The sequence below is a fragment of the Osmerus mordax genome, chromosome 25, assembly GCF_038355195.1.
Source record: "Osmerus mordax isolate fOsmMor3 chromosome 25, fOsmMor3.pri, whole genome shotgun sequence".
Classification (NCBI taxonomy): domain Eukaryota; kingdom Metazoa; phylum Chordata; class Actinopteri; order Osmeriformes; family Osmeridae; genus Osmerus; species Osmerus mordax.
Genome location: NC_090074.1, coordinates 8,652,610 through 8,677,772, shown reverse-complemented (window position 1 = coordinate 8,677,772; position 25,163 = coordinate 8,652,610). Strand labels below are relative to the sequence as shown.

Genomic DNA, 25,163 nt, shown 5'->3' with positions numbered 1-25,163 from the left:
AATCGTTTTGTCAATGATATTGTTTGGAAGAAGGTCTGGCTTTTACCTAATTTATATTTAGTCACTAACAAAGTGAAGGAAATTCATTTGCATTCATAGATGCAAATTCATCGGAAGAAAACCTTGCTATATTGCTTTGAATGGAGAGCTCAGACAGTATATTTTCTCAATAAAAAAATATCTTACGTAAACAAAAGGCAATTAAAACAGTAACAATCTGTACTAATTTGAATAGCCTATATTTATATAAACTTGTATATCCCCTAGCGTTAATAATAATACAAATACAAATTAAAGTGTATGTAGTCGCACGATGATGAGGTGTGTGTTGTTCCTGCGCTGCGCGGGATTGTAGCGTCACATTCCTACTATAGACGCGGTAAGTTTACGAACTTTCACTTCTGAACAACAAAAAATAACGTCATTATTTCGCCTTGTGTGCGTGTATTGATGATACAGGGAGAAATTGGTTTAAGAGATATATAAACCAATATGTCTAGGAGAATTGTGGAGTGAAACACAAAGCTGACACTTGATTTCCATCCCGTAACTTCAGCTAGCCTACTACTTGCATATCTAGCTCACACGTTCACGTAATGGTACAATACAGCAGTCCCTACTAGACTACTAGCACGTCGTTTGAAGGCAAGCTGGCTAATGATGTGCCTGTAGCGGGCTGTTTTGCTATGGATTGGGTTTTTCTGTACTGTATGGTTTGCATTAATCAGCTGTTTTGTTTCGTGCCAGCGGTCGCTAGCTAAATCTCACTAAATGCAGCGAGATGTCCAAGATAGAGAAGATGAGTATTTTGGGGGTGCGAAGCTTCGGAGTGGAAGATAAAGACAAACAGATCATCATCTTCTTCAGTCCTCTGACTGTGTTGGTCGGACCCAATGGGGCTGGGAAGACGGTACGAGCGGCTGTGTCAGACCAGGGCATGTCTGTAATCATGTCTTGATGCTATTGTGGCATGCTGAGAGTTGTAGTTCATGTGTTTGCTTTATGATGACCTAGGACTGTTCATTCATCTCTCCCCATCCTTCTTCGCTCTCTTTCCCATTTTCTACTTATCTTTTCCCTCTCTCATCCTTCACCCTCATCCTCCCCTCTTTCTTCCTCCACCCTCATCCTCCCCTCTCTCTTCCTCAACCCTCATCATCCCCTTTCTCTTCCTCAATTCTCATCCTCCCCTCTCTATTCCTCCACCCTCTCTCTCAGACCATTATAGAGTGTTTGAGGTACATCACCACAGGAGACTTCCCTCCAGGAAGTAAGGGATCCACGTTTGTACACGACCCAAAGGTGAGACACACACACATACAGTACACACACATACACTAGGGATACATACATATACATATGTGTATACATATGTGCACATATACACATACATATTAAACAAACTAAATGGCCTTATGTTATTTATCTTATTTATACGACGGCATGTCATTTCTGTCCTTACATGTCTCTACCATGTCCCCCGCCCCCCAAAGCTGTAAACCTAGGGGAAACACTGCTTGTTTGTACGTGCATGCTAGTGTCTGTGTAACGTGCATGTGTGTGTGTCTGCCAGGATGCCAATGAGACGGACGTGCGAGCCCAGATCAGACTGCAATTCAGTGATGTGAACGGCGACAAGGTGGCGGTGCAGAGGTCCATGCTCAGCACACAGAAGGGCAAAAAGAGCGAGCCAGCATTTAAAACCCTGGAGGGAGTCATCACCAGAATCAAGTAGGGCACCTAGCATGCACTCTCCCCTCTCCTTTCCTCTCCCCTCCTCTTCCACCTTCCCTCCCCTCTCCTCTTCCACCTCAGCCTCTCCCCCATCCACTCCTTTCCTCTTCCTCCTCTCTTCACCTGTCCACTCCTCTCTCTGTCATCATCACCAGGACCAAGTCTACCTCTCTGTCTCTGTGTCCCTCTCAAGATTAGTTTCTCCATTAGACGCCCTGCATGAGTGTGTTTGTGTTCACATTGTGAGATAAAGGATATTTCAGCATCTGTGCTGATGCCTGTGTGTGTGCGCCTGTGTGTATGTCTGTGTGCCTGTGGGTGAGTGTGTGTGTGTGTGTGTGTGTGCGTGTGTGTGTGTGTGTGTGTGTGAGAGAGCGTGTGTCATAACCGTGGCTCAGGTGTTTATGCATCTCACCTGTACTCAGGGTCATCAATCACTCCTCCACGTGGGCCCCTCATCTCCACTCCAACCAGCCTGCTGACCCACTTCAGTCTCAGTCTCATCTCTCTCTCTTTCTCTCCCCCTTTCTCTCTCTCTCTTCCCCCCCCCCCCTCTCTCTCTCTCTCTCTCTCTCTCTCTTTCACGCATACTCTCTTCCTCTTTATCTGTTTCATTCTCTCTAGCCATAACAGTAGATGTGATAACCCTCCCCCCCAGGCACGGTGAGAAGGTGAGCCTGAGCTCCAAGTGTGCAGAGCTGGACCGGGAGATGGTGGCGGCACTGGGCGTGTCCAAGGCCGTGCTCAACCACGTCATCTTCTGCCACCAGGAGGAGTCCAACTGGCCGCTCAGCGAGGGCAAGCCCCTCAAGCAGAAGTTCGACGACATCTTCTCGGCCACCAGGTAGCTCCACGGATAGGTGTTGCAGGATGGCTGAACTCAAGCGATCCATTTCAGTAGTAAGTTCAGTAATCAGGGTTTCCCGCAGAAAATGTGTTAGTTAAGGTGGTAGGGTGGGGTTTGCCGGGGGTAGGCGGGTAGGCGCAAACATTTTTTCCTCCAATGTGTCCTGCAGAGAAGGGAGACTGGCGTTGGTCACGGTTTGGAATGGAAGTGAGAAAACAGATATCACTATTTAAAAAAATGTATAAAAGACGACGTAGTTAAGGCGGCAGGCGGGTGTTGCTTAGGCGGCCGCCTTAACTGAAAAGTGCTGCGGGTAACTCTGGTAATGCTAGGAGTGCTTTAGGCAAGCTTGCACGCGTGCATGTACCCTGACGTGCACACAGTGTGTGCCTCCTACCGCACCGGGTATTCTCACGCTCTTCCTGCCTCCCCCGTCTCCTCCCTATGTGTCCTGCCCCTCCCCCCCCCATATGCTGTTCTTGACCCCCTCATAACCTTCCCCCCCCAGGTACATCAAGGCCTTGGAGCACCTGCACCTGCTGCGTCGGACGCAGGGCTCGCTGGTGAAGGAGTGCCAGGTGGAGCTGCGCTACCTCAAGCAGAACAAGGACAAGGCCCAGGAGATCAGGGACCTGCTGGGGGCCAAGGAGGCCCAGCTGGTCTCCTCCAAAGACAGCGTCCGCCAGATAGACAGCCAGATAGAGCCCCTGGAGGTGGGACACCCCCCTAACGCCCCATTGGTTGATGGTTAATTGGTTGGAAAAACGGATCGGTCGGTTGGTTGTGGATGAGTTGAATGTCTGAAAATGTGTGAGTGTTTCAGATGTGTGAGTGCGTGTGTGATGTTTGTGCAGAGTTGCGTGTGTGTTTCTCACTGCACTGTGTTGCAGTGTGTGTTCCTAAATGAGCCGTGTTGCATGTGTGTGTGTTTGTTCCTAAATGCAGTATGTTGCAGGTCTAGCCCGACCGATAAAGGATTTTTAAGGCCGACACCGATACAAATATTTGGTGATTTAAAAATCGGATATTCCGATATCGGACGATATAAAACAATATTTTAAAAATCCAGAAATGCGTAACAAAACAAACTGATTTCCCTAACAGACACAATAGTCATTTGACATGGCCGGGAATCGAACCAGCAACCTTCTAATTAATGGCCCGATTCCCTAACTGCTCAGCCACCTGACTCCTGTTATAATTTCCTCACTAAAATAATATGTTAACGCAGTTTCTGATAAATAAAATGTATAAAAATACAAACTTAAGATATGAAACTTAAAGTCCTTTGAACAAAAACACAATAAAAAAAAAAAACTAAAAAAACATTATTCATTTATCGGCCATTATAAATGCCGATACCGATAGTTTGGAAAATGCCCAATATCGGTTGGGCTCTAGTTGCAGGTGCTTGTGTCTGTGTGTTCCTAAACCAGTGTTGCACAAGCATGTGTGTGTTTCTGTGTTCCTAAATGCGCTTGTGTTCCAGATGGGAATGTGTGTTCCTAACTGCAGTGTGTTGCAGGTGCGTCTGGGGGAGATTGAAGACAACCTGGGGAAGGTGATGAAGCTGGACAATGACATCAAGGCCCTGGACAGCAGGAGGAAACAGATGGAGGAGGACAACCAGGAGCTGGAGGAGAAGATGGAGCAGGTGTGTCTGATGTGTACAGGTGGACCTGTGGGTGTTTCGTCTGATATGTCATATGATGTTTGTGTCTTACAGATGTGTGTGTGTGTTAGTATATAATATGATGTGTATGCGCTAGCGTATGTGGCTTGTGTTTGACGTTTGTGTGTATAAGGTGTTTATTTGTGTTTCTTATGTGTGTGTGTGTGTGTGTGTGTTAGTGTACATGATATGTGGGTATATTGCATGTCTTAGTGTATATGACGTGGGGTGTGTGTTACAGAATATGACGTGTGTATATGTTTGTGTTACAGTATACTAGTGCCCGTGATGCAGTCGGTGATTAAGACATCAGTGAAACACACAGTTTCCTGAAATTATAGATAGGGCATGATCTTGGTGACACACACAGATTTCTGGAATTATAGATAAATAATGCAGTGCTCGTGATGCAGCTGGTGATGACAGTTCTTTTTAGTGGCTTCGGTACCTATATTTCTCAGATCACAATTGCCTCAAGAAAACGACCAAGGAGGCTAAAGTGGTAGGAATAGTGCCCATGTCTGTGATGCAGCTGGTGATTATAATGTTGTAGCACATTTACAATGTGCAGGCAGTTTTGACATCAGTCAACACATACATTTATGTAACAAATTCACTGAAAATATATTCACTTTATATTGTCGTTCTGTTATCTAGCCATTTATCTAGCCAGCATTTCATCCATGGAGAAAATCCTTCGAAAGCAGAAAGATTCATATGCCAGCAGTCAGCACTGCTAACCTGGCTATATCGGTTATAAAAGCGAATTTGCTTCTAAATAACAGTATGAATGAATATGAATAGCCATTTGACAGTTTGTCCAGCAAATAATGATGCCTAAAGCAATGAAAATAAAATCCCTGTTGTCTTTCTAGGCTAAACCGTGACGTTGTGTTGTCCAGAGCCATAGAAAAATATTATTTGTCTGTGGCTCTGGTGTAGTCTACACATTAACAATTGTAGGTAATAACCTTCCAGCTACACTTACTGCAATAAACCATCCACTTTAAATATAGTATTTGTTAGTTAGCTAGCCAGTATTTCATCAGTAAAATTGTCTTGGATTTTCGGTATCGCACTGACATAAATAACACTGTTCAAGTGTTATCCCCTTTTTCTGCTTGCTATATCCATATTGTTTCGGCTCACAAGAGCTAGCTTAGTGCAGCTGAGATGGCCGATTCGAGAGCGAAGAGAGCAAGCCAAACTGGCAGAAAATTGTTTTTGGAAAATGTCCAATGCTTATCCAAACAACGTCACTGCACTCTGTTGGATTATAAAAAGGACACTTGCAAAATATGAACTTTTCAGAGTGCCTGGTTCTCGAGATAATCCTGGGAAAATTGCTGCCCTAAAATCCCATTCTAAAAAAAAGACAGACACAGAGATTCCTGGCATTATTAGAGAGATCATGTACGTGTATTGTGTGTGTCAGTGTATATGACGTGTGTGTATCCTGTGTGTGTTGGTGAATATTATCTATTCAGTGTTTCCCACAGATTAGAAAGCAATTTGTGGTGGTGGGGGGGTCGCCCTGTGTCTGACCGTGGGGAGGGGGGGGGGGGGGGGGGGGGGAAGAATAATTCCTTCGTTAATAATAAATTACACAGAACTTTATCATATTAAATATTAATAAAAAATGATTCACACCTTCACAAATCTGTGATGCTGTCCTCCTCTCCTACTCTTTCTTCAATTCCTAACGAATCTATCTCTTTCTTTCCCTGACCCTGTCTTTCTGCTTGAGCAGCACTGGTTGAAGCCTGAAAATCTTGTAAACAAATTAATAACATAACTAATTACTGGTCGGACTGTTCAGCTCTGTTTCAGACTGATACCTCCGGTTCAGGCTGGTCCTCATCCTCAACACGTGCCTTTTTCAGTCGCGGAAAATACTTTTCAATACTTATCTGGATTGAAGCAGCAAACATTCAGTGTAAGAGTAAAAAAAATGACATAACATTATTTATAATACGTTTACATTTGATTCACATTTTACTGCAAACTTGCGACTAGTTAAAGTTTACTTAACTTTATAAAGAAGGCGCAATCACTTGTTTGCTAAGGGTCGGTCGGGACTCCAACATGAACACACTGACAACATTGTATTCAGAATAAAAAATATTTTTTATAGCACTTTTTAATGTGTGATTTTGTAAAGGTGTTCAGGGGATACCAACCTTTCGTGAACTTGTGAATTTTGCCAGCCCTCTTCTCTGCACCAAATAGGCCAAGCTTCCACGCTTCCAGGTATGATCTCGTTTTCATGGAGACAGACGCAGTGTGCACGGATGGGAGGGGCTGTGTGTGTGTGTATAAGAGAGAGATGCGTTAGTGACAGAGAGACGTAGGGAGAGCAGGGAAAGGAAATGCAGCTGAACGAATACGCTGCTTGTTTTAAATAGCGTAAAAAAAAGAATTTAAAATAAGAATAATGAAACGCAATATGTGGCGACCGGTTTTGATTCTGTGGCGTACCACCACAAATTAGTCTATGTGTGGGAAACACTGGTATTTGTATATGATGTTTGTGTTAGTGTATGACGTGTGTGTGTGTATGACGTGTGTGCACCCCATGTGTGTTTGTTGCTGCAGGTGTTCCAGGGCTCGGACGTGGAGCTCCAGGAGATGTACCAGAACCACCAGCGCACGGTGAAGGAGAAGGAGAGGAGGCTGGGGGACTGCCAGAGGGAGCTGGAGAGAGCCGGCCGCGAGTGTCAGAGACTTAACACCATCAAGTCTGACCTGCTGGTGGAGCAAGGTGGGGGACACTGGGTCAGCAGGAGTAGCTAATGTAGGGCCACACGTTCTGTTATTTGGCACATGCTGTGGGGGTTGAATCTAGGACCTCTTGATCTGCAGTCATATGCTCTACCACTGAGATATACCTGTCCTCTAGTTCAGGGGTTCCCAAAAGTTTCAGCCCACGACCCCTAAAATAATGGTGCCAGTGACTCGCGACCTCCGTATCCACGGAGGTGGTTTACGTATACGTGGGAGTAAAAATAGGCCATGGACTTTGATCCAGACCGGCCCACCAGAACCGCCCTCGTATACGCCACCACAGCTAACCTGCTAATGCATGCACATTCTGTGTTTGATGTGATGCTAGTTTGGGAGTTCGATAGTTAATGTGAGCACGCGTTTTGGCCTTTATTTGAGCGCAAAATAGTTTTTGAGCTTTGTGTAAAATAAACATAGCCGTTTTTCAATTGGTAAAACTTTGTCTAGTGAAGGTGATGTCTTTTTGTCTCTTAATTTTTCAGCCCCACCCTTACGTTTCTTAGCCTGGTTTTCCATCGTTATTCTTCTCCCGGTGCTCCCGATGGCCAGTCCGCTACTGCGGGGCTGTGCAGTGGTGGCACAGCCATATTATGGCTGTGCATTACAACCATATTATTTTAAATTCTCGTGCTGTCAGGGAGTGCTGCAGCCCCCTCAGCACCCCTAGTTCCCGCGGCCATGGGTATTCATTCATTCTCCAACTCAGCCAGTGTCTTGGCTGAGAACGCTGTCTTTAACGTTCGGTCGCTTGACAGTTCAACTAATGCGTCCTGCTGCTTGGATGTCAGATGGTTTGCTGTACTTACAGTGAATGGAAAATCAAAAGGCTGATGGCTTTTTTATTTGCATGCATTAATTTAACTACTATTTATTACTTGTTAAAATCTTTGCTAAAATATGCTATTTCTAATTGTTTTAAAATGTTCCCCTCGCTGACCCCCACTTTAGGAGTTAGGACTGGCTAGGTAGGGCCTGGTAGGGTTGACTAGGTAGGAGTTGGTAGGATTGGATAGGTAGGTGCTGGTAGGACTGACTAGGTAAAAGTTGGTAGGACTGGCTAGGTAGGAGTTGGTAGGACTGACTAGGTAGGTTTGTTTAAGTAGGATCGTGAACTATGACCTCTCGTTCTCAGGTGGTCTCCAGCTGGAGTCAGATCGCCACCAGAAGACCCTGAAGAACCGTGATACTCAGGTGAGATGGACAGTGCTGTCATACACTAACAAACACTCGGTTACACACATGCAGGCCTCACTCATACACACATAAACAAGAGTTACACACACACATACAGACACCAGGCAAACACTGAAATTGCTGCGGTCTCAAACCTAGCATGTACCTGTGTGTGTATGTGTCTGTGCACACATGTCTATGCGCACTTGTGTGTGTGTCTGTGTGTGTATGTGTGTCTCCCAGGTGCGTTCCTTGGCATCATTCCTGGACATGGAGGGTTACGACCGCGCCCCCTTCAGCCAACACCAGCTGCAAAGCTTCCAGCGCCAGGTCAAAGAGAGGCTGGACCAGGAAACAGACGCAGCCAACCAGATCATGGTAAGAAGTCTGGCCTGTCCAATAGCATAGCAGGGACGTTCACAACTGCACAAACACAGAAGACCAAAAAGTACACATTCAAAACATTAATGTAAAAACAATCTTGGTAGTCTAAGAACTTTGCTCAGTATACTATATACTATATATATTATACTCTGTATAATATATATGTGTGTGTGTGTGTATGTATGTATGTATGTATGTATGTATGTATGTATGTATGTATGTATGTATGTATGTATGTATGTATGTATAATGTTTGTATGTGTGCTCCCCCTCTTCCTTCCCCCCCCCCCCCAGCGGGACCTGCAGGAGAGGGAGCAGCAGAAGCAGCGCAGCATGGACGAGCTGCGGGACAAGAAGACGGGTCTGGAGAGCAGCGTGGAGCTGAAGACGGGCCTGCTGGAGAAGAGGCAGGAGGAGCTGAGCAACGTCGCCCAGGAGCTGAGCGCCCTGCAGGGATCCTCCACCAGACTGCAGGAGCTGGAGCTGGAGCTGGGGAAGGCGGTGAGGGGGGGGGGGGGAGAGGGAGGAAGAGAGGAGGATGGAGGGGAGAAGGAGGAGGGGGATGGACACAAGGATGGATTGATGGAAGGGGAGACAAGATGTAGAGAGCGAGGAGGAGGGATTGATAGAGGGAGGAGGCTAGAGGTAGGAGGAGGGGGATGGATCGATGGAGGGAGGAGGGGGAGGCGAGATGTAGGGAGGGATGGATGAAGAATGGATTGATGAAGGGGGGAGGCTAGAGGTAGCAGGAGGGGGATGGAAGAAGGGGATGGAGGGGTCTGCTAGTCTAGACTACAGGAGCTGGAAATGGAGCTAGCCAAGGCGAAGAGGGAGAGACGGATGCAGAAGGGAGGATGAGGATGGAGGGAGGGAGGAAAAAAGGGAAGCTGGAGATTGAAATTACCAAGGCACTTTCTCCCTCCCTTTCTCTCCCCCTCCCTCTCTCTTATCACCTCCTTCCCTCCCTCCCTCTCCTCCCCCCCTCTCTCTTATCACCTCCTTCACTCTCTCCTCCCCCTCCCTCTTTCTTATCCTTTCCTTCACTCCCTCTCCTCCCCCTCCCTCTCTCTTATTTCCATCCAGGAGCGAGAGCTCCAGAGTGCGGTGCAGAATTCCAGTGTGGAGGCTCTGAGGGCGGAGGTGGTGGAGCTGCAGAAGGAGAAGGCAGACCTGGACCAGACCCAGCGCAGGCTGGACCAGGAGATGGAGACCCTGACCACACACACCAGTGCCCGCACGGAGGTAGACATGCTCCGCAAGCAAAAGGTGGGTCCCCCCTCACACCTAGGGCCAGTGGCTGTCTTGGACCACCTGCAGTGATATGCAAATACAGCAACTACTTTCAAGTACTAGTAAATACAGTCAAATACTGGTAACTACTGTCAAGTTCTAGGAAATACTGCAAACTACTGTCAAGTACTAGGAAATACTGCAAACTACTGTCAAGTACTGCTAAGTACTGTGAACTTCTGGGGTGCTCAAATGTGCTTTGTGCCACCGCCCCCCTCCACCCCACCACAGGAACACCAGTCCCATACCTACAGGTTTGCCTGATTTGCCCCTCTGTGCCCCTCTCCCCCTGCAGGCGGAGAAGGAGGAGCTGGTGAGGAAGATCAAGGCCAGGCACCAGGAGGCGCTGGTGACTCTAATGGGACACTTCCCCAACAAGAAGGAGCTGGAGGACTGGATCCACGCCCACGGCCGCCAGATCCACTCCACCAGAGACAAGCTGGCCTCGCTCAAGTATGACAGCACACACAAGAGGCTGTTCAGCCAGGCAGCAAGTCAGTCAGGCAGTCTACCAGCTAGTCAGGCAGCCAACCAGTCTAGCAGTTAGCCAGCCAGCTAGTCTACCAGTTAGCCAGTCATTCTATCAGTCAGCCAGCCAGTCTAGTGAATCTATCCCTCTTACCATTCATTATTGTGTGTGTGTGTGTGTGTGTGTGTGTGTGTGTGCGCGTGCGTGCAGTAAGGAGTTGGCGTCGGGGGAGCAGAACAGGAGCCACAGCGCTGCAGAGCTGAGGAGTAAGGAGCAGCAGCTGGCCAGCTGTGAGGAGCAGCTGTCTGCCATGTGTGGGAGCCAGGGTCTGGAGCACTCTGTCTAGACTACAGGACGACCTGGACAAGACCTCCAAACAGAGGGGTGTGTGGGGGGGAGGATCTATATATATGTGTGTGTGCAGCCATGTTTTTTGGGGTCACAGCGGTGTGTATGTGTAACATGTTAACGTGTGTGTGTGTGTGCGTGTGTGTGTGTGCATCCATGTTGGCAGGGGTCACAGTAGCGTGTTTGTGTAGCACCTTGACGTGTGTGTGTGTGTACCCATGTTTTTTGGGGCCATGCCGTCGTGTGTGTGTGTGTAACATGTTAACGCGTGTGTTATGCGTGTTAACGCATCCGTGTAGCACGTCAACGCGTGCGTGTGTGTAGCACGTTTGCGCGTGTGTCAACATGTTAACGTGCCTTTGGTGTGTCACAGCCATGTTGGCAGGGGCCACTGCGGTGTACAGCCAGTTCATCAGCCAGCTGACGGAGGAGGGCGAGCCCTGCTGCCCCGTGTGCCAGCGCACCTTCCCCTCGGAGGGAGAGCTGCAGGAGGTGGTGGGGGACATGCAGGCCAAGCTGCGCCTCGTCCCAGACAAGCTGAAGAGCGCCGAGCAGGACCTCCGCAGGAAGGAGAGGAAGAGGGACGACATCATGGCTCTCAAACCTGTCAGGTCAGGGTCGGGAGGGGGGGGGGGGGGGGGGGGGGGGGGTGACCCTGGCTCCTTAGATCCTGGTTTCTACTCCCAAGTTTCCGAGCTCCTGGTTCCTACTCCTTAGATCCTGGTTCCTACTCCCTAGTTTCCTAGGTCCTGGTTCCTAGTCTCTAGGTTCCTACATCCTGTTTCCTATACCCTAGCACTGGGCTGGATGAAAGGCTTGCGTGTAGTTCCAGTTTCTGCCCCCGGGGGGAGACAGACGTCCATATCTGTATCTGAACAGGAGCTTTCTCTCTGCTGTGACTCAACTCATCCATCTATACCTTCAACAGACACGTTTGATAAATGGACTGCATTTATATGGCGCTTGTCTACCTTAGCGGCACTCAAAGCGCTTTACGTTATTTGCCTCTCATTCACCCGTTCACACTCACACTCGTACACCGTCGACGGCAGAGCCACCATGTGAGGCACTAGCCTGCCCATCGGGAGCAACTTGGGGTCCGGTGTCTTGCTCAAGAACACTTCAGCGCATGACCTGGAGGAGTCGAACCGCTAACCCTGCGATTAACTGACGAGCCTCTCTACCCCCTGACCATCAGCCGCCCAATCCCCCCGTTTGATGTTTCAGCGTTCAGATGTGCAGTGTACAACCCAGGTTTTAACTCCCTCTCCCCGTCCCCCACCCCCGCTTTCTCCGACCTCCCTTTTCCCCTCCCGCACCCCATCCCTCCCTGTCCCCGCCCCCGTCTCTCCCTCTCCCTGTCCCCCTCCATCTCTGCTCTCCTCCCTTTCTCCCTCCCTGCCCCCCTCTCCCCTCCTGCCCCCCTCTCCCTAGCCCCACCCCCTCTTCCCTCTCTCCCTGTGCCCCTCCCCTCCTTCTATACCCCCTCTCGCCCTCTCCACACACTCCTCCTGCCCCCTTCCAGACAGTCCCTGGTGTCCCTGCAGGAGCGGGAACTCCCGGAGCTGCGTGGCCGGGTGCAGGCGCTGGGCCGGGAGCTGGAGAGGCTGCGGGTAGAGGCGGAGGAGCAGGAGGAGAGCCTCTCCTCTCTGTGCTCCGAGGAGGACAGCGCCAAGGCTTGCCTGCAGGATGTCTCCTTGATGGACCGCTACCTGGTACTGACACACACACACACAGAAAACTTCACGCAGACCGGACCAGAGATCTTTCCTTTCTTAACCCTTCTATACCTCTTTTCTGACTGTCCTTGGTGTGTGTGTGTGTGTGTGTGTCTGTGTGTGTGCCTCCAGCTGGAGCTGAGGGATGTAGAGAGGAGGCTGGCCCAGCAGAGTGCTAGGCTGCAGGGAGTGGACCTGAGCAGAACCATGCAGCAGGTCAACCTGGAGAAACAGGACACACAGCACCGCCTGGACACCAGTACGACACTCTCTCGCTCACACACACACAGCACTGCCTGGACACCTGTATGGCACCCTTTCACACCCTTGTGTGTCCATCCCTGTGTGTGTCCAGTTAGCAGCCGTATGGAGTTGAAGAGGAAGCAGATCTCTGACCAGCAGGAGCAGATTCAGAGCTTGAAGGGCAGTGTGAACGAGACGCAGGCCCAGAAGCTGCTGCTCTCCGCTCACATGCAGAAGCGACGCCAGCTAGAGGAGGCCAGCGTGGAGCACACTACTGAGATACAGGCTCTCCAGAGAGAGATAAAGGTTAATACACTACCAAGATACCACCAGATACAGGCTCTCTAGAGAGAGCTACAGGATAGCACACTACTGAGATACACGTTGGTACACTACCGAGATACATGCTCTGCACAGAGATATAGGTTAGGAAATGTGGAGAGTTATTGTTGTTAACATATGTTCAATATGTGTGTGTAGGAGGCCAGGGAGCAATTGACTCCTTTAGCCTCAGCTCTGGAGAAACTGCAGCAAGAGAAAAAGGATCTGGTGGAGAGGAGACGACAGAGACAAGAGCAGGACCAGGAGAAGGTACGCTGGTCTCTCTCACGCTCTCCCTTTCTCTCTCCCTGACCATCTCTCTCTGTCTCTGTCCCTCTTTCCCCTTCTCCCTGCTGTCTAGTGTAACCCTGGTGTTCTCCTGTCTGTCCCAGATCAACGCCATCAGAGACAAAGTGAAGAACATCACTCTGCAGGAGAGAGATATCACCAAATACACACAGGAGGGGAAAGAGAAATATAAAGAGGTTGTACCTTCATCCCTCAATCTCAACTTTCATCCTCAATCAAACATACAGTGCACACGGAAAGTATTCACAGCGCTTCATTTTTTACACATTGTTATTTAACAGCCTTATACCAAAATGGATTCAATTAAGTTTTTCCTCAATTTTACACACAATACCCCATAATGACGAATGACAAATTAAGAATGAAAAGATAACATATACTTAAGTATTCACTTGGCTTAAAGATCCCATGACATGCTGTTTTTGGATGCTTTTATATAGGCCTTAGTGGTCCCCTAATACTGTATCTGAAGTTTCTTTCCCGAAATTCAGCTTTGGTGCAGAATTACAGCCACTACGAGCAGTCCCACAATGACCTTTCCTCAGGACGTTCTGTTTCTGTGTCTGTAGCTTTAAATGCGATGAGGAAGAAAGAGGCGGGGCTTACTGCCATGCTTCGGTCGTTTGCAAGCCATGATGTTTCGAGGAAAACCAATATCGTGCTTGGACAGTCGTAGCTCATTTTGTCATTGGTGGGCCAAATTCTCTGTGCGTGCAAAGCAGAGAAAGGGGAGGTAACCTTCGCTCTTATGACGTCATAAAACCAGCAACCGAGCGTTTCAGCTTTCATTTTCTCAAAGGCGGAGAAGAATACCCAGGGCTTGGTTTACACCTATCGAAATTTCGAGCCACTGGGGGACCAAAGGCAGGCTAGGGGAACTCATATTAATGTTAAATAACCTAAAAAGTGAACATTTCATGTCATGGGACCTTTAATACTTTGTTGAAGCACCTTTGTCAGCAATTACAGCCTCAAGTCTTTTTGAGTATGAAGCTACAAGCTTGGCACACATATTTGGCCAGTTTCTTCCATTCATCTTTTCAGGACCTCTCAAGCTCCCATCAGGTTGGATGGGGAGCTTCGGTGCACAGCCATTTATCTCTCTGGAGATGTTCAAGTCTGGGCTCTGGCTGGGCCACTCAAGGACATTCACAGAGTTGTCCCGAAGCCACTCCTTTGTCATCTTGGCTGTGTGCTTAGGGTCGTTGTCCTGTTGGAAGATGATCCTTCGCCCCAGTCTGAGGTCCAGAGCGCTCTGGAGACGGTTTTCATCAAGGATGTCTGTACATTTCTGCATTCATCTTTCCCTCAATCCTGACTAGTCTCCCAGTTTCTGTCGCTGAATAACATCCCCACAGCATGATGCTGCCACCACCATGCTTCACTGTAGGGATGGTATTGGCCAGGTGATGAGTGGTGCCTGGTTTCCTCCAGACATGACGCTTGGCATTCAGGCCAACAAGTTCAATCTTTGTTTCATCAGACCAGAGAATTTTGTTTCTCATGGTCTGAGAGTCCTTCAGGTGCCTTTTGGCAAATTCCAGGCGGGCTGTCATGTGCCTTTTACTGAGGAGTGGCTTCCATCTGGCCACTCTACCATACAGGCCTGATTAGTGGACTGCTGCAGAGATGGTTGCCCTTCTGGAAGTTTCTCGGGGGGGCGTTCCACAGCCTCGAAGCAGCAGACGAAAAGGCCCTAACCCATGCTGCACAGCTTGGTTCTGGGGGCTTTAAGGGTGTTTGTGGTTGCAGACCGGAGGGTGCGTGAGGAGGTCTGGGTAGTGAGGAGTTCCTGTAGGTAAAGGGGGGCATGTCCGTGAAGGCACTGGTGGGTGAGGAGGGAGACCTGATATTCAATTCTGAATGGGACAGGGAGCCTGTGAAGAGATCTCAGGATGGAGGTGATATGATCGTACTTGCACACCCTCCTCAGGATCCTGGCAGTGCTGTTCTGGATGTATTGCAGTCTCTGGATGCTCTTGCCAGAGATCCCGATGAGTGCATTACAATTGTCCAGCCTTGAGGAGACAAAGGCGTGGACAAGCTTCTCTGCATCTGCCAGGGTGAGTGTTTTAACACCCAGATTGGTGACAGAAGCAGAAAGGGAGACGTAGGCTTTCGTTTTGGAACTATTCAACTGAAGAAAGTTGAGCTTCATCCACGCCTCTATCTCCTCCAGGTAGGTGGTCAGTGTGGATGTTGGTAGGGGAGCAGAAGACGCTGAAGCTCTATCAGAGTGGCCATCGGGTTCTTGGTCACCTCCCTGACTAAAGCCCTTCTTCCCCGATCACTCAGTTTGGCCGTGCGGCTAACTCTAGGAAGAGTCCTTGTGGTTCCAAACTTCTTCCATTTACGGTTGATGGAGGCCACTGTACTCATTGGGACCTTCAATGCTGCAGACATTTTCCTGTACCCTTCCCCAGATCTGTGCCTTGATACAATCCTGTCTCAGAAGTCTACAGACTTCATGGCTTGGTTTGTGCTCTGACATGCACTGTCAACTGTGGGACCTTATATAGACAAGTGTGTGTGCCTTTCCAAATCATGTCCAATCAACTGAATTTACCACAGGTGGACTCCAATCAAGTTGTAGAAACATCTCAAGGATGATCAGTGGAAACAGGATGCACCTGAGCTGAATTTTGAAAGTCATGGCAAAGGCTGTGAAAACTGGTGTACATGTGATTTTTTAAAGTTTATTATAGATTTAATAGATTTGCGAAAACTTCAACAAAATGTTATTCATGTTATCATTATGGGGTATTGTGTGTAGAATTTTGAGAAAACAATTTTTTTAATCCAACTTAGAATACGGCTGTAACGTGGAAAAAGTGAAGCGCTATGAATACTTTCCGGATGTTCTGTAAATAGATATTAACTCACACATCTATCAATTGGGAGTATTTGGGGTCAGTTTTGTGTGCTTGTTTTTGGTACAATGGTTTTATTGTAAAAGGTCCCGTTCTCCGTTCCTTGACAATACTGTTAGAACTACACACTTCTATTGTCATGGTTTTCTGATGTAATTTCTGTGTATATGCACTGTTTGTATGTCACTTTGGATAAAACTGTCTGTTAAATTACGGCAATTTAATGTAAATGTATTCAATACGTTTTTTTATCATGGTCTGGCTGATGTTGTTGTTGCAGCAAAAAGAGACTGAGCTCCGGGAGACCAGTAGCAATCTGCATGAAGCAGAGAAGCAGAAAGACAAGATCAGCAAGGAGATGGGCAACATCAGACAGGACATTGACACACAGAGGGTAGCTAACTACCCCATCAACATCGCTATCTAGTTGGCTTGTCCAGCAACATCATAGTCTAGCTAGCCTAGCATCATTACAATCTAGTTAACACCATTGTAATCTAGCTAACTAGCCTAACATCATCGCTATCTTGATAGCTAGCTTTGACCATTACTGTTTTGCAAACTAGCCTAACACCTTCATTATTAGTGAGACTATGGTTGGGTGCGTTTGCATTGGCAGGTCCAGGAGCGCAGCCTGCAGGACAACCTGACCCTGCGGAAGCGTGTGGAGGAGCTGAAGGAGGTGACAGTGAGGCGGCAGACGCTGTTGCAGGAGATGGGCAACATGCAGGTCCTCAAGCTGCGCACGTGAGGATAACTCCACCCAGGGATGCCCCCTGATTTTGCTGCACACACATACTACATGACCTCCTAGAAAATCCTCCACACGTTTTTCAATTCTTCTTCAAGTTCAGATGCATTCCACCCCTCTTCTTCCCCCTCTTCTTCTCCTCCTAATTTACCTTCTCACACCTCCTAACCCACACTTTTTCTCCCCCTCTCCCTGACTCTTACCCCTTCTTCTCCCCCCTCTTCTTCTATTTACCCCCTCGTAACCTTGTCCTCTCACCTCCTACCCCACTCCTTTTCTCCCCCTCCTCCTTCCTCCTCTCCTCTCTTCACCCTCCAGGGAGCGCCAGGAGTCGGAGCGGCGTGTGGAGAAGATGAAGCTTAGCCGCAGCGTGGCTCTGGGGCGGCAGAAGGGATTCGAAGAGGAGATCCTCCGCTTCCGGAAGGAGCTGCGAGAGGATCAGTACGGCCAGGCCGACGAGCGCTACCGAGACAAGCTCATTGTCATGAGAACCACGGAGCTGGCCAACAAAGACCTGGAAGTGTACTACAAGGCCCTGGACCAGTGAGTGAGGGAGAGGAACGGAGGGGTGGATGGTGGGATGGAGGGAAGATAAGGGGTAGAGGGGGAAGCGAGGAGAGGTTTAGCGGAGGAGTTTAGAAGAGAGGTCAGGGGAGGAGTTGGGAGGAGTTAGGAGGAGAGGTTAGGGGAGGAGTTGGGAGAGGTCAGTGAGGAGTTAGGAGTAGATGAGGTGTTAGGGGAGGAGTTAGGAGGACGGGAGACGTTGAAGGGGAGGAGTTAGGAGGAGAGGAGAGGTTAGGGGAACTTTCGACAGGACAGCAGCAGTAAAAACTACTGCTGAGTCAACTTTCTGTGTGACACGCTTGGGTTTTATAGATACAGTTCTGTCCATCAGACAAGACATGAATTTCGCAGTAAAACTGATGGAGAGATAGGCCTTGGAGTTGTGCAGAGAGAACATAGTGAAGGGATTGCATGATAGAGATGACGATAATGAGTAGGAGGAGGTAGAAGATTAGGAGGATGTGTAACTACATATAAGGTCACACACCAAATGAGATGGGCGCCTGTATTATGAAAAGGGGCGGAGCCTCCGGGGGAGAACAGTGTGATGCCTTATCAGCCAATCAGAGACAAAGTCCTGAGGTTCAGAAATGACTCAGGCTCCAGTGATGGCGGTTAGCATCGCTGATCATCGTGAGAAAGGAAACAAGCTTCTGTCAGCATTCTCAGTGTCATTTCTAGGCTGCTGTGAAAGCTTGTGGTGATTTGTTTGACTGTACGTCTTATGACGAAAGGGGCCTGTTTATGTCGTGGGCCTGGGGCCTTGTCCTGGGACTGGTGTTGGTATGGGGACTGGGACTAGTGCATGACTGGGTCTAGTGCAGGTCTGGGACTTGTGCAGGTATGGAGACTGGGACTAGTGCAGGACTGGGACTAGTGCAGGACTGGGACTAGTGCAGGTCTGGGACTAGTGCAGGACTGGGACTAGTGCAGGACTGGGACTAGTGCAGGACTGGGACTAGTGCAGGTCTGGGACTTGTGCAGGTCTGGAGACTGGGACTAGTGCGGGTCCTGGTCTCGGGTGGTGTGTGAGCAGATGGGGTGATAGTATCTACTGGCTGGTAGCTGCCTCACCAGCTCTCCGTCTATCTGTCTCTCTCTCCTTCCATCTCTGTCTTTCTCTCCCTGTGTGTGTGTGTCTGTCTCTCTTCTCCCTCTCATCTCCACCTGTCTCTCGCTCCCTTCCTCTTTCTCTCTCACTAGATAAAGGATTAGTGGAATTATCATGAATGCTGACTGAGGTCTTATCCCCTTAAGACCCAGCAATTCATTTATAGCTTTTTAGGGGACATTTTAGGGTAGTAACTTTGCAACCATACTGCCCTTTGTATTGTTAAATTGATCACCAAATCAGTTAAAACTTCAATTTTTTTACTGCTCTGGTCTCTCCTTTCTCGTCCACCTCTCTCCTCCTCTTTTTCTCCTCCTCTTCCCTCCTCTGTTCAGATCTATAATGAAGTTCCACAGTATGAAGATGGATGAGATCAACAAGATCATCAGGGATCTCTGGAGGAGCACCTACAGGGGACAAGGTGATCTTGTTACAGCTCTAAACCAGATCCCTTCTAAACCAGATCCTAATGGAATATGTGAACAGGTTTAACCCCTACCTCCCTCCAGATATAGATTATGTTGATCGGGTTTAACCCCTCACCTCCTCTCCAGATATAGAGTATGTGGAGATCAGGTCTGATGTGGACGACAACTCATCTGCCGGGGTGAAGAGGAGAACCTACAACTACCGTGTTGTCATGGTGAAGGGTGACACCGCCCTGGACATGAGGGGGCGCTGCAGCGCTGGACAGAAGGTACTCACACACTTCCTGTTACAAATGCCTACTTCCTGTGGGTAACAAAACTGTGTCTTCCTCTGATAGGAATGTCATATCTGAATGTTCAACTCCATCCTTGTGTGTTTGTGTAGGTGCTGGCCTCCCTCATCATCCGCCTGGCCCTGGCTGAAACCTTCTGTCTGAACTGTGGTATTCTGGCTCTGGATGAGCCCACCACCAACTTGGACCGCGAGAACATCGAGTCCCTGGCCCACGCTCTCATAGAGTAAGACGAATCTAATGCACCCTCACTCAGCGTTAATAGTTTCATAGTTTTCTAATGTACCCTGACTTAGTTCCCAAAGTGGGTCAAATCGAATGAACCCTAACTCAAATCTCAAATGTAATACCCCCTGGGAACACATGCAGTAGGCCAACTCCGGTGACAGGGGAGGGTGACAGAATCGAATCCAATGCACCCCCAGCTACACATCACTAAAGCGGTTCCCCCCCCCCCCCGGCCCCCTCCAGGATCAACACGGCAAATCAAAAACATCCCCCGCCCCCGATGACTAAAGTGTCACTAAACCATCATTCCTCTCTCTTCCCCCCTCCAGGATAATCAAGTCTCGTTCCCGCCAGCGTAACTTCCAGTTGCTGATCATCACCCATGACGAGGACTTTGTGGAGCTACTGGGACGCTCCAACTATGTGGAGCACTTCTACCGCATCAAGAAGACCCCGGAGCAGTACTCCGAGATCACCAAGTGCAGCGTGGCCTCGCTGTCCTCCTACCTGCACTGACACACACGCAGACACATACACACAGGCAGACACATACACACAGGCAGACACATACACACACGCAGACACATGCACACAGGCAGACACATACACACACGCAGACACATGCACACAGGCAGACACATGCACACAGGCAGACACATGCACACAGGCAGACACATACACACAGGCAGACACATGCACACAGGCAGACACATGCACACAGGCAGACACATACACACAGGCAGACACATGCACACAGGCAGACACATGCACACAGGCAGACACATGCACACAGGCAGACACATGCACACAGGCAGACACATACACACAGGCAGACACATACACACAGGCAGACACATGCACACAGGCAGACACATACACACAGGCAGACACATACACACAGGCAGACACATGCACACAGGCAGACACATACACACAGGCAGACACATGCACACAGGCAGACACATGCACACAGGCAGACACATACACACAGGCAGACACATACACACAGGCAGACACATGCACACAGGCAGACACATACACACAGGCAGACACATACACACAGGCAGACACATGCACACAGGCAGACACATGCACACAGGCAGACACATGCACACAGGCAGACACATGCACACAGGCAGACACATGCACACAGGCAGACACATACACACACGCAGACACATGCACACAGGCAGACACATACACACAGGCAGACACATGCACACAGGCAGACACATACACACAGGCAGACACATACACACAGGCAGACACATACACACACGCAGACACATGCACACAGGCAGACACATACACACAGGCAGACACATACACACAGGCAGACACATGCACACAGGCAGACACATGCACACAGGCAGACACATGCACACAGGCAGACACATGCACACAGGCAGACACATGCACACAGGCAGACACATGCACACAGGCAGACACATGCACACAGGCAGACACATGCACACAGGCAGACACATGCACACAGGCAGACACATGCACACAGGCAGACACATGCACACAGGCAGACACATGCACACAGGCAGACACATACACACAGGCAGACATACACAGACATATGCTCACACGTGCAGACTCACACACATAGATGGGCATATATGCACACAAACAGACCAATATACACACATGTACATACACATAATCATACACACTCTCCGACTAAACTTTAATGTTTACTTTGAAAGTCCAGACTGTTTACTGTTGGAACTAAAAGTCTGCTTTTCAACGCTGATGCTTCTGTCCTCTTCCTGGTTCACCCTGTTTGTTAAGTTCATATCTGTACTGTAATTCTGTTAAAGTTGAAATCGGTACCCTAATTGTGATTTTGTATGTTTAGTGAAGTGTATATGTGTGAGTGCGCAATTCGAGCGAGCAAATAGATTTCGTTGATTGCTGCCTGATAAGTCAGTAACTAACCACACACCGGTCCGGTCTTCAAAGAATTCTCTCTCTTCTCTTCTACATTAACCACATCATCAAGATTATGACGACAGCTTATCGTCTCCATATGTGGCTATTTACTGACACTGCAGTAAAAATTATTTTGAGGTGGGGAGAATAATCAACCGCACGGCATTCTGGGTGTTATGCATATAAACCCGCGTGTTGGTCTTCTGAGTTCAAACATTCTCGTATCAGCCAAGACACTTGACTTCCCATCGCCACGACGACGCTCAGTCTCCAAACGCGCCTTGACATACCTCAGCGCTAGGATGAAGATACCTGCCCTCTTCCTTGTCCTCGTCACCGTGGAGTTGGCGGAGGCCCGGTCAGTGAGGTTGTTGCCTGATGTCAACGTCAGCAGGATGGCCCTGGAAGAGCTTATCGGGGAGGCCAACCACACGCTCGGCACAAACCAGGTAACGGTCCAAGGTCACTGAGGTGATTGTGGTCATTCACCGAATGACCGAAACATCTTAGCACTCTTCTAGTCGATGGCCGGCAGACTGGGGCTCAGGGTCTGGCATCCCTGGAGAGATCTTCTCCTCTGGGTTCTCTCTCTAACCCTGTCACCTGACTGCCAACCAGCTCATTAATATAGGTACTTGAAGGTGATGATCAGAGGTTCTAAGTTGGTTCTAGGTGCTGATCTGAAGGCATCTGTGAAGCCCTCTGTGGAAGGACAAGAAATAAGTGATTGATTTCACCTAAACACACACACACCACACTCATTTACAAAGACACCCACATACTCCTGTATTAACACACAATCTACACAGTGTTATTGAAGATCCTCTGTTGTGTGTGACAGGCAAAACTGGAGAACTGGGTTTCTGACATCACACACCTGAACTGTGAGGTAACCCACCCCACATTACTCTCCCCCCTTATTTCCTCTCTCCTGTCTTCATCTCCTTTTCTCTCTTCTCATTTCCCCTTATTTCCTCTCATGCTCTCATCTCTTCAACTCTCCTTTTCTCCTCTCTTTTCATCTCCCCTTATTTCCTCTCTGGTATAACTAGTCATGACAATGGTGGGGATTGCACTAGTACGATTCGGTGCTTTCTCCAAACTCACACTGACATCAGCTGTAGTAACTGAACCAGAGGGTTTCTTCCTGTGTTCAGCGAGAGTTCTTCAGCCAAGCCAGGACCATCCTGGACAAGTGGGAAGGGGGAAGAAAACTGTCACACCAGCTGAATCACATCCTCAACAACAACACGGTACCTAGATACGCACACATGCATACGACTGCACTAAACACACCTGCACTAAAAACACTCAACACACACCTACACTTGACACACTCAGCACACTCACAATACACAACCTCTGAAACAAACACTCCTCCCCTCACATTCCCTTCTCTCACATCCACACACTCTCATGCACTCTTTCCCTGACAAACAACTTTCTCAATCGATTGATTTATTGATATATGGTTAATTGATTCACAAAGGAGAAATGGGTGCATATGTGTGTATGTTACAGTTGAGTTATGTGGTGTGATTTAGTGTATTACAGTTATGTGTGTGTGTGTTATGTGGCGTATGTTAGTGTCTGTTAGTACAGTTATGTGGTGTGTGTTATGTGGTTTGTGTTATTTGTATGATGTGTGTTAGTTATGTGGTGTGTTAGTTATGAGATGTATGATGTGTGTTTTGTGGTGTGGTGTATGTTTGTTATGTGGTGTGTGTGTGTTAATTATGTGGTGTGTGTTATGTGGTGTGTGTTAGTTATCTGGTGTGTTTGGTTATGTGATGTCTGGTGTGTGTTTTGTGGTGTATTCTGGGTCTGACCTGTCCCCTGGCTCCTTCTTCTACAGAGCTTTTTCACAGCAAAGCCTGGGAACCAGAAGAAACCCAGGAAGGTTCCAGAACATCAGAAGAAGGTTCCAAAGGGTCAGGGGAATGTTCCAGAACATCAGGGAAAGGTTCCAAAAGGTCAGGGAAAGGTTCCAGAACATCAGAACTCAGGGAATGAGATGAAGCTGAGGGAGCTTCTGAATCAACTGGTGCTCTGTGCTCAGAAGGTTTTCTCCAGTAAAGCCAAGTAGCATTGAAACACAAACTGGCAAATGCATACATACACACACACACATACATATACACACTCTAGCCAACACACACTCACTCTAACAGACAAATATACACAAACTCTATGACAGACACACACTCTAACTTACACACATAGTCTGATCACCAGGAGGTATTTAATATTGAACCTGACGCTCTGATACATGGTTCTTGTGGATATGTTAAAGTGTTTGAGGTGGAGATGGTTAATCAGGGAGCACGAGAATGCTCTTCTGGGGCTGCCCTGCAGTGTGGTTCAAAACAAGTTTGCCCCAATGTTTTTAATCTATATTTAAGTTATATTAATTAATGTGATATTTCAATTTCATACAAACTATATTTATTCTTACACACATGACACATTCAGTCAATTTTGATGTTTGGTAAAAACTGAAAAAATATTAAAGTTCTTTTGCATATGATTTCAGAGGGTGTGTAGTTCTTTCTGTGTTTGTCTACCTTTGTTAATCATACAGACAAATCATCTTACACACACACACACACACATCCCCACACACCCCCCTGGCTCCTGTCTGTGTGATGCCTTGGGCTATTTAGCTCCAGGGCCATCCCCAAGGAGGACCTGTAGGGGGGCGGGAGGAGAGAGGGGTGTAGAGTAGTGAGGAGGGAGAATGGTGTGGAGTGTTGTGAGGGGGTGAGGAGGCGTCAGGTGAGGGGTGTGGATAGGAGAAGCGTGAGGAGAGGAGTGAGGAGGCAATGCCTGCCTCTTCTCTGAGCTTTACCCCCCTCCCTACGCCTTGGAGGGGTTTGTAATCGTCCTCTCCTTTCTTCTCCACTCCTCTCCTTTCCCTGTCCTATCCCCTCCTCACCTCTCCCCCTCCTTTACAATCCCCTCCTCTCTTTCCCTATCCTCTCCTTTCCGATCCCCTCCTCTTCTCAGCTCCACTCAGCCCTCCATTTGCTGTTAATACGCCCCACCACTCAAGCTATGTTGCCTACCTGCCTACCTATCCCCCCCCCCCCCCACCCCCCCCCCCAAGTGTTGAGGAGGAGACGACACGTCGCCCAGGATTCTAAGTGCTGCTCCTGACGAGCCCCGCCAGGGTGGGTTATCTCTGAGTCACTTCCTCTGCTATCTCTGGCCGCCTAGATAATGGAGCGCTGCTAAATTATACACAAGCTGTATTATACTGTTACAGTGTGTGTGTGTGTGTGTGGGGGGGGGGGGGGGGTTAAATTCAGATTTGTGGAGACAAGAACAGTCCAGTTTCATCAGCAATGTAACCTGTAATGCAGAGGGCAGTGAGGTCTCTCACTCCCTCAGCCCACACCCCTCAGCATCCTCAAAATTTAACTCTGAGGAAACATCTTGACAGTGACAATTCTCACGGCAGCGCCACCTATGGGCTGAATCCTTGCAGCACACCCTCATGCACCTTAATTTATGTTTATGTTTGATTTATTGAGCAAGTGCTATTTTATCCAAAGCTACATCCAAATACCTTTAGTATTATTATCTAGTTCCTGCTTGTCACCATGGTGAAGCTGTTACGTGCTGTGTGTGTGTGTGTGTGTGTGTGTGTTAGCTCAGTGTACTGGTCCCAGTTTGCATGTTGTGTGTA

The 25,163-nt window shown here is 48.4% G+C and overlaps 2 protein-coding genes across 2 annotated transcripts in view; both read left to right on the top strand.

Moving 5' to 3' along the window:
* Positions 1-25,163, top strand: part of LOC136933706 (homeobox protein MSH-D-like) — a 300,351-nt gene that overhangs the window by 96,482 nt on the left and 178,706 nt on the right. The window lies entirely within an intron of this gene.
* rad50 (RAD50 homolog, double strand break repair protein) lies at positions 345-23,926 on the top strand. Its single transcript, XM_067229063.1, is given in 31 exon segments — positions 345-379; positions 748-910; positions 1,219-1,302; positions 1,574-1,731; positions 2,393-2,578; positions 3,090-3,294; positions 4,107-4,235; positions 6,849-7,014; positions 8,170-8,228; positions 8,454-8,588; positions 8,889-9,095; positions 9,678-9,860; positions 10,180-10,337; positions 10,564-10,686; positions 10,688-10,737; positions 11,075-11,312; positions 12,227-12,416; positions 12,552-12,678; positions 12,775-12,968; positions 13,143-13,253; positions 13,376-13,468; positions 16,443-16,556; positions 16,782-16,909; positions 17,232-17,456; positions 18,924-19,009; positions 19,143-19,285; positions 19,402-19,535; positions 19,867-21,924; positions 22,317-22,364; positions 22,633-22,728; positions 23,331-23,926. Coding segments are annotated over 27 exon segments (3,942 nt in total). The 5' UTR covers positions 345-379; positions 748-781; the 3' UTR covers positions 20,054-21,924; positions 22,317-22,364; positions 22,633-22,728; positions 23,331-23,926.